Source organism: Hyaena hyaena, unplaced genomic scaffold (assembly GCF_003009895.1).
Source record: "Hyaena hyaena isolate Hyena2069 unplaced genomic scaffold, ASM300989v1 scaffold_334, whole genome shotgun sequence".
In the NCBI taxonomy this organism is placed as follows: Eukaryota; Metazoa; Chordata; class Mammalia; order Carnivora; family Hyaenidae; genus Hyaena; species Hyaena hyaena.
The window spans coordinates 1,821,216-1,834,725 of NW_024080967.1; the positions used below are offsets into that span (position 1 = coordinate 1,821,216).

At 35.6% G+C, this 13,510-nt stretch overlaps 1 protein-coding gene across 1 annotated transcript in view; it reads right to left on the reverse strand.

Moving 5' to 3' along the window:
* The window catches only part of CNTN1 (contactin 1), a 174,141-nt gene that overhangs the window by 75,259 nt on the left and 85,372 nt on the right, over window positions 1–13,510 (reverse strand). The window contains exon 15 of the mRNA XM_039249355.1: window positions 9,286–9,444. Coding sequence (XP_039105286.1) covers window positions 9,286–9,444 — 159 coding nt within the window. The remainder of the gene's footprint in view (window positions 1–9,285; window positions 9,445–13,510) is intronic.

Genomic DNA, 13,510 nt, shown 5'->3' on the forward strand with positions numbered 1-13,510 from the left:
TTTTGTTTTCTTATCCATTCTGCTACCTTATGTCTTTTGATTGGAGCATTCAGCCCATTTACATTCAGTGTTATTATTGAAATATGTGGGTTTAGAGTCTTTGTATCCTTTGTAGGGTTCATGTTTGTGGTGGTGTCTCTGGTATCTTTGTTCCTTGCAACCTTTCCTTCAGAGCGTCCCCCTCAGGATTTTTTGTAGGGCTGGCTTCGTGGTGACAAATTCTTTCAATTTCTGTTTATTTGGAAAGGTTTTTATCTCTCCTTCTATTTTGAATGACAGGCTTGCTGGATAGAGGATTCTTGGCTGCATATTTTTACCGTTCATCACATTGAAGATCTCCTGCCATTCCTTTCTGGCCTGCCAAGTTTCAGCAGATAGGTCTGTCACCACTCTGATAGGTTTCCCTTTGTATGTGAGGGCCCTTTTCTCCCTAGCTGCTTCCAAAATTCTCTCTTTGTCCTTGTATTTTGCCACTTTTACGATGATATGCCGTGCTTGCATATGCCATAACTTGATCGATTCAAGTTACGTCTGAGGGGAGTCCTCTGAGCCTATTGTATTTCAACATTTACTTCTTTCCCCAGGTCGGGGAAGTTCTCTGCTATAATTTGTTCCAGGACTCCTTCAGCACCTTTCCCCCTCTCTTCCTCTTCTGGGATTCCTATGATACGGATATTGTTGCGTTTGACCGTATCGCTGAGCTCTCGAACTCGTCTTTCCTGTTCCTGGATTAGTTTGTCTCTTTTTTTGTCAGCTTCTTGTTTTTCTATAATGGTGTCTTCTAAATCACTTATTCTCCTTTCTGCCTCTTCAATCCGTGCATTGGAGGCTTCTAATTTATTATGTATCTCATTTATCGCATTTTTTAATTCTTCATGCCTATTTTTATTTTCCATTCTGTCTGTAGCCATAGTTTCTTTGATGTCCCCTATGTTTTTTTCAAGCCCGGCTATTAATTTTACCATTATTATTCTAAAATCTTGTTAGTTATGCTGCTGATATCTGTTTTGAGCAGTTCATTAGCTGTCATTTCTTCTTGGAGTTTCTTTGGAGGAGAGCTCTTTCATTTCGTCATTTTAGTTAGCTTTCCAGCTCTTGTTGGTTTTAAAGACATGTTATGCTCTCTGTATCTATGAGCGCTGCTATATTCAAGAAGACTCTTTGACTGTCCGGGGCCTATCCTTTCAAACAGTGTTTGTTTTTTTTTTTCTTAATTTTTTTTAATGTTTTATTTATTTCTAGGAGACAGAGCGAGCGAGACAGCGTGAGCAGGGGTGGGTCAGAGAGAGAGGGAGTCACAGACTGAAACAGGCTCCAGGCTCTGAGCCGGCAGTCAGCACAGAGCCCGACGCAGGGCTCGAACCCATGAACCGCGAGATCATGACCCAAGCGAAAGTCGGACGCTTAACCGACTAAGCCACCCAGGTGCCCCATCAGACAGTGTTTTTTGAATGGTATCTCTTCGTCTTCCTTGTTTGGACCTTACTTATTTTATTTTCCTATTCGTAGTGATATTTGGGACTCTCCACCTTGTGTGCTCTGGCTTGTTTCTTGAGATAGCCATTAGAAGACTTTCTCAGTGGCTTCTGCGTCCTTTTTTCTCCCAATCTCTCAGGTTTCATAAGGTTTCCAATGGCTTCAGATCTTTTCTGTGTGATGTATGGGCGCGAGTGCAAGTACGGAGCTCCTTACTTCTCCGCCATCTTGCCCCCTCCTCTCGACATACTCCTTACTTTAACATTCAGATCAAAAGACCCCCATGAGAAGGTCTTATTTTAACAACCAACCATACACAATAATCCATAAATTTATTTGCAAATGCCTTGAGTCCATGAGGCTTGGAAAAAAAAAAGATTCTTACTATTCTTTGGAGGAAAAGAGCAGCAAGCCTCGTGGGTATCCTAAGGTCAGTAATTCAGATTGTTTTGGTTGCCTGGAAGCCACACTTATGGTATTCTGCTGTCAGACTACAAGCACTAACTGAAAAGCTTCAGAAATAGCTGAATGCCTATATTGTTTCAAGAATAACTCTAGGCAATGTAATTCCACCTGTTCTAGATTCTTTGAAGTTGACTAGTAAATCCTGGTATTTCCTTAGCATATAAATAGATTCAGAATCTTTAGGTTCTTCCCTCTCAATCCAAAATTCAAGCATTTGAAACTATCCAAAATCCACTCAGAGGTTCTAAGTGATAAAGTAGGTCTGTGTTTGCGAATGGAAAAGGGGATCTACAGGCTTCTCATTGGCTCTGTGTTATATTAGAGCCTCTAGACCCAATCCACAAGGTCTTCTGGCAGACCTTTGCAAGAAGCCAAAGATTTGGCAAAGTTCTCTGCAGCGAAAGAGAAGCAAATTGTGCTCTGGCATCTCAAAAGATGTAATTCATTGATTTTTTTCTCCAAGGAAATTTTGATTGTAACCTCATAAAACCCCAGAAATTCATATTTGAAATAAGAACAACAAAAAGTGAAGCTACAGAAAGGCAGAAGAGAAAATGGTAAATTCTATACCATTGCACCCGACAATGAGTCTAGTAGTTTTTTTTTTTCCATCTTTTGAAACCTATCAATGTGGCAAAGAATTTTTAAAAATACTAAAAACTAAGTAAAGACATGGTAGAAGAGATACTCATATACTGGTGGCAGGAATAAAAATTGTTTCTAGCTCTCTACAGGATAGTTTTTTAGTATAGTGCATGGGTTTAGGCATGTTTACTCTCAATAATTTAGTTTACAAATATCTATTCTAAGGAAATAGTCTGACTTTAAAGAAACATTTATATACTAAGATGTTATCACAGATTTTCAAATGATAAATTCTAGGCTTCCACATGACAGAATTTTAAATATAAAGACATTTTTCTTCTTCGTTTTAGAGAATATACCCCAGGTTTGTTCTCTTAATTGACCTTCATAGCATGTTTTCTAGGCCTCTTTATGTTCAATCCCCTTCCACATATACATCCTATCACCAACAATATTCTGTGAAATTTCCTAAGTAGCAGCATAGAATCAAACACAACATTATACATCTTATCTATGCATCTTGTAGAACCGTGAGAAAATGGCATCAAATTTTGGCTGTCTATCCCCTAAAAAATCCAAGAGAAATAATATTTACAGTAGATTGTCTCAAAGATATGTAGACTATTATTTCATTTCATTATTCTAAATGTAATCCTTGGACTGCTGAAACATGCTATCTTTGAAAAATATTTATTGAATACCTTAAATAACTACCTTCATAAAATGGTGTTTAGTCTTATACATTCTATTTTCACTGTAAATAAAAACTACATAACTGCACTTATTGCAAAAATATTTTTCATTTCTACTTAGCACTGTCACAAGAGAATTTTACTTACATAACTAACAACAAGAACGGGTAATACAATCTACAAAATAATTATTTTTCAGAGCCTATCAGAGAGCTGAGTTTGTGAAGTTTGTGAAGAAGAATAGGTAGAGGAATGGGGAGAGGAGAACGCAGTCATTAATGTTCAGAAGAAGAAGAAAACAGTTTAACTTTTCAAAGATATTGAAAGACAAAGTGTAGGTTTACATGGCTCTTTAGAATCCCAGGAGGTCCCAAATCAAGGAGTATCTGTACCCATCAGTCAGTTCTTTTTCTGCAGGCCTTCACCAAGCATTCTAAAAATGGTTGCGGGCAGGACAAGAGAGCCAAAAGAGACCTTCTTCTATGGCACAGACATCTCAGATCTGTTCAAGTCTAAGACCAAAGCAGGAAAATGGAGACTGCCATATGCACTCCAGGCCTTATACTGAATACGTGCATGGCTGTGTGTGGTTGCATGAGTGGCAAGAGAGCAATGGCAGATCTGCTTCCCTGGAAAGAGACAATGGCCTTGGGTCTGCTGAAGTCTGAATGAACCTAAGAGAACTAAGAACCTCTCCCATCCTTGGAAACTCTGGGCTTTCGACTAATTATCAGACAACAGCTGCCGAGGGCAGAAGAAAAGAAGCTGATAGAACCCTCCCTGAGAGCCAGGCTAGAAGAACAAGCTGAAGTCTGATGGTAAGGCTGGAAAACATTCACATGTGAGAGAGGGTTTTGATCAAATTTTCTTGACCCTCTCTCTACCGAATTGAATCTAACTGCAAAGCTTAGATGACCTCAACTACAGACTATAGTGACAAAACGACGATTTTGGAAAAATGACATGCATTTTCCAGGGTAAAAGTAATATCCGCTTTATGTTCTACTGTTCTTTTTAACACAATGTTTGGATATTAAAAAAGTTATTAGGACATGAGAAAACAAGGAAACGTGAATCATTTTCAGGAAAGGAAAAGAAAAAAACAAACAAACCAAGAGACAGAGCCAGACTTAAAGATGGCCAGATGTTAAATGATCAAAGATTATAGAACAACTAGTAGAAATATGTAAAATTATCAAGTGAAATAAGGTGCACAACTTGCACGAACAAAAAGGAAATTTCTATGGAATACTATGTAAACAATATTAAAAGGAACAAAATGCTGGAAACAAAAAAATCCTGGAGATAAATAGAAATAAAAAATCTAAATTATTTTTATGGGATCTTCAGCAAACTGAATGTAGCATAGAAAAGAATCTGTGAAGGTGAAGGCAAGTCATTAGACACTATCCAAACAGAAGCAAACATACACGTCCATGATCTATGGAACACATCAAACAACCTAGTAACATGGCAACACAGACCAAGAAGACAAAGAGACAATGAGACAGAAGCAGTATCTGAAGAGATAATGGCTGAGAATTTCCAAAGTTGAAGGAAGATATCAACTCAAAAATCCAGCTTGCCAGTAAATCCCCACCAGGATAAATATATTTTCATCAAACTGAAAAGCAAAAAGGAAAAGAAATCTTGAAAGCAGCTAGACATCATGGACCCATTAAACATAGGAATACAAAGTAAAAGCAATAAATAGTTCACTTCTTATCAGAAACAACGAAAGCAAAAAGACAAAGAAATAATATTTTCAAAATGCACAAGGGATGCCTGGGTGGCTCTGTCAGTTAAGCCTCTAACTCTGGATTTTGGTCCAGGTCCTGATCTCATAGGTTGATTCATGAGATTGAGCCCAGAATTGGGCTCCATGCTTTCAGCTCAGAGCCTGCTTGGGATTCTCTCTCTCTCTCTCTCTGCCCCTCCCCTGCTTTCTCCCTCTCCCTCTCTCTCTCTCTCTCAAAATAAATAAACTTAAAAAAATTAAAATAAGAAATAAAGGGGTGCCTGGGTGTCTCAGTTGGTTAGGCATCAGATTTCAGCTCAGGTCATGACTCACAGTTTGTGAGCTCGAGCCCCACATCGGGCTCTGTACTGAGAGCTCAGAGCCTGGAGCCTGTTTCAGGTTCTGTGTGTGTGTGTCTCTCTCTCTGCCCCTCCCCCATTCATGTTCTGTCTTTCTGCCTCTCCAAAATAAATATACGTTAAAAAAAGAAATAAATTATCACAAATATGAAATGAAAGAAATTTCCAAAGGCTGAAGGTCATTGACTCCAGCAACCCGAACAATTGAAAATATTAAAAAAGTTCTTCACTTAGGAAAATTATACTAGATGGAAATCCAGTTCTACATAAATGAATGAAGAATCCTTTCCAAAATGGAACTAAATCCTCACCTGCACTTAATTGCTCTTCTCTCTCAGTGAATGCTTCTACCTTCTACAGTGAATGCTTCTATGCAGATGCTAGAGCCAAAATCTCATTTCTCATTCTCAATTCTGTCCTTTCCTTCAATCTCCATACTCAATTTGCTAGAAAGTTCTGCTTTGCCTTCAAAAATATATCTCAAACCCATGCACTGCTCTCCATGCGCATCACTATCCCACTGTCGTAGCCTCTGACATCTACCACCCAGACATCTTTCACCTGCAATGTCCTCCTAGCTATTCTCCATGTTTCTAGCTTCAGCCTCTAGAAATCCCTTCTCCATACATCCGCCAGTGACTGTTCTCCCCTTCAAATTAGAAATCAGATTATTGCTCCTTCATGTAAAAATTCCTTATAGGATCCACAAGCCCCCTGCATATCTTGTCATCCACTATTGTTATTTGCATTATAAACTACCCCCAAATTTAGTGGCTGACATCAACTGTCATTTTGCTCTGTCTCATGAGTTTTATATACACAAATTATTTATTATAAGGGTGCCTGGGTGGCTCAGTCAGTTAAGCGTCCGACTTCGGCCTACGTCATGATATCATGGTTCATGACTTTGGGTCCCTCATTGGGCTCTCTGCTGTCAGTGTGGAGCCTACTTAGGATCCTCTTTGTCCCTCTCTTTTTGCCTCTCCCCCATCACACTTTGTCTCTCTGACACACAAAAATAGACATTTAAAAAATTATTATACATATTTTATGAGTAAAATAAAAATTTTTGTTGGGCCTAAAACATACAGAAGTGTAATATATTTGATAATATCTTAAAGGCAGGTGGATGCAAAGTCCTATCAGAGTAAGGATGGTAACTCACATACACAAGAACAAATGAGAAGGACTATATAAATAAAAATGTTAATTTAACAAACTCTATAAATAGGTACTTGCCTTCCTTCCATCTTGTGGCTTCTTTAGAAGACATTAACAGAAGAATAACAGGTTTGTAACATATAAAGAGGTATAAAAATAATACATAGCACCAAAAAGGGGGGTGAAGATGAGCCTTATAATAAATAAGCTGTCTAGCAGTAATATTTCTATAACTCACTGAAACTAAGTTCCTAAAAATAGAAAGTCTATTCTTATAAGTTCAGATATAGCTGATAAGCCCTGGAGTAACCATTAAATAAATATATATTTAAAATTCATTTATTTATATACAGTTATGTATATGTAGTATATACACAGTAACCGTTAGCTATATATATGTAAACATATATATGTATATTCATTAAAATAAATAAAATGTTATACTAGAAAATATTCACTTGAGCAGTAAGGAAGGAATAAAGGAACAAAAACAAGTGAAACACTTAGTAATCAAAAATACAATGGATGATTATCAGAGGGGAGGTGGGAAGAGAATGGGGTAAAATTGGTGATGGGAATGAAAGAATGCACTTGTGATGAGCACCAGGTATTGTATGGAAGTGTTGAACCACTAAACTGTTCACCTGTAACTGATATTACATTGTATGTTGACTAACTGGAATTTAAATAAAAACTTAAAAAAAATAAAATACAATGACAGATATAAACCCAACTATATAAATAATAGCATTAAATGTTAATTGATTAAAGAATCCAAAAAAAAGGTAATGAGTGTCAGAATGGGTGAAAAATAAGATGCACCATATGCTTCAACTGAAAACATACTTTAGATTCAAAGACTGAAACAGGCTGACAGGTCTATAAGACATAGGATGTAAACAAGAATCATGAGAAAGTTGGGGTGACTAGATTAATATCAGAAGCATCCTTTTCTTCAAATTCAACTCCTGCATCCTGATCCATCTTCACTATTATTTCATTTCTCTTTAGGAGAAATCACCCAAAGTACACCATAGGACTTACTATACATTTTAATCTTTCCTACTAGAATGTAAACTCTTTGAGGGTATAATTAGTGTGTGTGTGTGTGTGTGTGTGTGTGTGTGTGTGTTTTCTCTGTTTTGTTCATGGATCGCCAGGTGTATATCAAGAATCTAGGACATGTTCTTGCATACAATTGAAACCCCACAAGTATGCGTTTAATAAATGAGCATTATTGGTCCTGATCTAGGAGTGAGAGTTAGGGCAGAGGATAAAACAAAACTTCATCCTCATGGAACTTAGTTTCTCATGGAATAGATATTGATATAGATGTAGACATAGATAAAGACATAGCCATAGTTATTTTATTGACAAGTATATTTCAATTCAGCTACCTAGTAAGAATATATATTTAATGGAAATGATTATAATTATTACTCCTTTTTCAAAGCAAACCAAATTTAAATTTTTTTATTGCATTTTGTTCTCCAGTATATATAATCAGTGTCAATTAGGTTAGATATCTAATATTATTATCATCCATTTTCATTCTGTTCAGAGAAATAGAAACTATTCATACTTTAGGTTTATCAAATATCTAAATGGTTTTTATATTATTTTTCAAATGGTCTGATTATGCCAAGTTTATTTATAGATAACTCTTACATTCACAAGCATAATGTAGTAGAAATATTTTACCTGTTTCTAACTCATGTGTACTTTATATATTATATGGAGAATACTGTGACACTAAAATATATCTAAACCCTCATAACAGGCTTCAGGTTTATATTTGGTTAATTTCCCATGATAGGAATAAATTATCAAAGAACACTAAATCTAAACTAAAACTTCTCAGTGATCTATACCATTAAATCCCATTATCTTAGTTAAAGAAAAAATAAGAGCAGGTTTGGGATATGCTGGGACTTCTTCTTAGATTTTTTAAAGGATAAACATATTACTCATTTTTGTTTTCTTTTTCTCTACTTGTGACAACTGAGCACATATTTCTATGTCTCTTCCTTACATCCAAAAAACTCTACCAATTATAAGTTTTTTTAAAAATAATGTCACAATGACAAACAGAAACAGGTTATTTTATCAAAGGGATCCTCTATTTTCTTCGACATTATAAGAGATAAGCTGATGTGTGATATTGTAGTCTAGTCATGACAAATGGCAATGGTGATAGTTATAAAGGAAGGAACCCACTTACTCATTTATTTTTCCTGATCAATTTTTAGAATACCTTAGTATAAGAAAAAATTGATACCCAAAACTTCATTGAAAATATGTTTTGAGGAAATTCAAAGCAGGTATAATCATCTTCAAAAGACAAAGGATATAGTAATGAGAAATTGGGTGCTTAAATTATTTATAATCAAAGTGGCTTTTCTAAAAATGCAGAATCATAGTACCTATAATTGCAATAATTGCAATACCTATAATTGGGATAAATGGGTCATAAATAATAAGCTATGCATGCCATTTCCCAGAAAAAGTTTTCCCAAAGTTTTTTTCCTAATAAATCTTAGAATTGCACATAGCAAACTGGAAAACCAGGAGACCTCTCTTTGCTTTCCCATTGTTGATTCAGAAATGTCACTTCTCCTGCCACCTTTAAAAAAAAACTAAGTTCCTTGTAGTTTTCTTCACTACCAATCCACATGGATGCTTGAAAAAAAAATAGAAAAGCATTTCAATGTAGGTGATGAAATCCTTAAGAAGTCCAGATATTCACTTTTGCAAAAAAAAAAAAGTCATTTAAAAATATGTACAGATTAATCAGACAAATGAAACTCACCTGTCTTTGCATCTTTCCAGTCATCTGAAAGAATAGTCTTGGTCTGAATAGTGTACTTAGATATAGGACTATGATTGTCTGAACCACGGCTCCAAGTAAGTGCAACGGAAGTGGCTCTAATGTCTTCTATTCGCAGACCACCGGGAGGGCCTGGAGGGCCTGGAATGAAAATTTGGGTAATGAACCAATGAATCCCAACTAGCAAATTAAGTGCACTTTAAAATACAAAAATGTCTTCTATAAAATTAAAAAACCTTTGTATGATATAATCAGTGGTGCTACATTCCTTTTGGAATATATAAACCATAATAGGCAATAATATAATATTTACGGTCTTTACTAAATGGGTTCATGGTGTCTCTTTAAAAAAGGAGATAAATGCTATCATTTAAAAATGGCATTATTAATCAGGATAAATATGACAATCATTGGCTCATAAAATGGATATACATGAAAATCTTTGAGTTACAAAATCTAATTGGCATTATAGGACCCAACAGAGTGTAGCGATTTAATAAATGTTTGCTGAATGCATAAATCAGATATGGTAGCACAATTCAGTCCAGATGTAGAGCAGTTAGTCAAATGTTTCATTGTACTTTCCTCAAATGGAACAAAATCTTTTGATAACCCTAAATGGTATAGTAGTTTATTTTACTTGTAGTGGGAAATTCAGGGAATGATTGTATCATTTTTGATAGCACATTTCATATTTTTTACAGTAATGGGAATAAATAATATTTAAAAAAATCTCTATTTCCATAAAATATAGTATATATTTAGAGATATACTAGAAATGTTCTGAAACACCAAATAATATATTGAGATGTAGGACAGAAAGATTATTAATGCAGAACATAAAACAATGTTAAAAATAGGTTTTCATAGATGCTCCATAACTCAGTACCAGTATTATTCATTGAGAGCACTATGACAGGTAGTAGAAAAGAAAAGACACAGGATGCATAACTTTCGGGTTTGGAAGAGCTGTTAAGGGTCTTGAAAAGGGTGAAATGGATCTGCAAATAAAAACTATAATTGTCCACGCCAGTAAGTGTCACAATGATTGCAAACAAAATATTTATACTTTGCATTATATTTTCTCATTTTCAAACATGAGAAAAACATCCTTTAGGTGGTAGAGTGGCATCCATTGCTTCCAATACTACAGAAGGTTCTCAGTGAATAGAAATATCCTTGTATAGGCATTTCAGAAAATACTCTCATTTGTTTTTTCTGGACCAGAAAGGAGTCCATCCCCAACTAAATGAGGCATATTAAACATAATAACAACTTTGGCAAAATGATACCTTTGGCTTTTCATTGTGAATGTAGTACTAAAGACATCTGTTTTTATCTTGTAGCTAAATATAAATACTTTACTACTTATTTACCAAATCAGATGCTTAGCCTGCATGGCTTTTTTTTTCTCCAATTGGGTTTTGGTTTTGCAAAGTTATAGACGGTTTCCTTGAAGTTGGGCTCAAGGGGGAAAATGTGTAGATAGATCCACACAAATATATTACTGCTAATACTAAAATAACACAAGACACATCCTATTGGTGGTAGTAAATTTTATTATTTGGAGGTTTATATAACATATAAATAAACTTTTATAAATGGATCATCTCTAATAGTTTAATTATATTTCATTAGGTTAATTAAAACTAACATATATACATCATCCAGAATAAATGAAAACAGACACATAAGTAATATAGAACACATGCAATATTCTGAAAGATAAAAAACTTCATTTTTTGTGTTTAAAAACCACATTGATCAGATACTTTTTATGAGCACAAAGGTATGGCATCAATAAAATGTTAAGGGGGATTTAAGGTATAATTGCCATAGGTTAGTCTATAATCATTAAAGTATAAATTATTTCTCTGCTGTTTTTCTCTGAAGTTCTTGGAGTGGCAAATGAATAATATTTTAAAAGGTCAGATTAGAGTTGCATATTAGGAACATATTTGTTGGAATACAACATGCCAAATAATTTCACTCAGTCATCCATTAATTGAAGAGTAACACTGTAGTGCAAGACATTGTAATTAAATTTGTCCATTCTTTTCCTCTGATGTATGTGTGGCTGCTAATGGGTTTGTAACAAATATTTTGGCATATACATAAGTGCATATATCACAGGTGAACTGCACACAGTTCTATAAACATAGCGGTCATCCACAATACAAGCTCCAATCTTCCATTTGCCTTAAATATCATCCTAAGGAGGTGAAATTGAGAGAACAAATGGAAAGGTGGTGGTTGAGATCCTCAAAACCATGGCGTGGTGATATTACTTAGTAATGTGAAGTAGACTTTTCCATCACTAAGTGACTACAAATATCTCCCGGAAAATACCTGAGAGAAAAATACTATTAAAGGCAGGTACTGTAATGTTTAAAATAGGCTTGACTTTAAATTCTGTGCTCTTTTCCTGGTGACTCAGTTGATTAAGTGTCGACTCTTGATATCAGCTCAGGTTATGATCTCACATTTGAGATGAGATCTAGCCCCACTTCGTCAAGTTGGACTCCATGCTGAGCGTGAAATCTGCTTAAGATTCTCTCCCTGTCCTTTACCCCTCTCCTATGCTCATACAAGCTCTCCACACACTCTCTCTATTATGTATTATTATATTATATTAATTATATTAATTACATTAATTATATTATGTTATTATACTTGTATATATAATAAGTTCTATGTCTCATTTATCATGGGCAAATTTTTAAAATTTATTAAGTTTCCATTTTCTCATCTGTAAAATAAGAGTAATAAAAATTTATCATAGTATTGAATTGTTTCTTAGGATTGAAACAATATCTGGGGCATCTGGGTGGCTCAGTCGGCTGGGCAGCCTACTTCAGCTCAGGTCATGATCTCACGGCTCGTGGGTTCGAGCCCTGTGTCGGGCTCTGTGCTGACAGCTAGCTCAGAGCCTGGAGCCTGTTTCAGATTTGTGTCTCCCTCTCTTTCTGACCCTCCCCTGCTCATGCTCTCTCTCTGAAATAAATTTAAAACAATGTTAAAAAATTTTAAAAAAGGCTTGAAACAGTATCTCTAAAGAATATAGTGGTAGATCTGGTCCATAGAAAGCCCTCAGTAAACTTTAACTACTAAAGTATTATTGCTGTTATTCCTGTAAGAGTTTCCTGGGCATCTGAGCTACATAAGAGTAATTATTGTATTGGGAGTGATCTCTTTATCAGCTTGCTCATTTACCACTTGTTTTCACTTAAAAATAAAGTTTTTCTAATACATTTGTTGAAGGTGCAGAAAGGTTGGCAATGTGAAGTCCCTTAGTTTGTACTAAGAAATCAGGATGTAGCAAAAACCTAGGAGTGGTGCTATCAAGAGAGACTTGCAAGCCCGGGAGGTCAGCTCAGGGCCAGTACTGTACTATCTCCCAAAGGAATATTTTCAAAGCAGCGTAGCTGATATTACTTGCTCTTTTTTTTCTGTTCATAATGGAAAAAAATGTTCTGGTAGAATATAAAATAATGCAGCTACGAGTCCGTCAGCACTCACACAAGAAGGCATTCGGAACTGGTCACCTTTGTTATTCTTCCACCGATGGGGGAAAAAAGCAGTACGATTCTGATTAAGAGCATCTCTTCCTCTCTCCCTCCCTTCCTCTCTCTCTTCCTCTGCCTCTTCTCTCTCTCTCTCTTCCTCTCCCTCTCTTTAAGCTCCTACTGTTGTACAAACACTCTCAAGAAATATACAAGCAATGAATTGAAGCCAAGGAAAAATGTAAGCAAATGGACTGTGACATGCAGCTTATTTCATTATTACCCTACTAATAGATCTTTCCAATTTCTTAAGAGGTCCTCAGGCAGATAGCTAATGGTTCCTAAGAATGTTATTTATGGCATGTTAAATTATAATTAGACAGTGACATTGCTCAGATACAAAGGAACTTTGGAATTTGACATGCATTTTCAATGCCTATATACATTAGATGAAAAATTGTTTTAGTCTTTCATTTTCTTTCGTTTTTCTTTTCTCTTTTTTAATTTTTAAAACTTATTTATTTTGAGAGTAAAAGAGAAAGTGCATGTGAGTGGGAAAGGGGTCAGAGAGAGAGGGACAGAGAATCCCGATGACCTGAGCCTACATCAGGAGTTGGATGCCTAACCAGCTGAGCCATCCAAGCACCCCCATTCTTTTGTTTTTAATCATGACAGATCTGGGACGGTGTGGGGAGGGGAGGCCT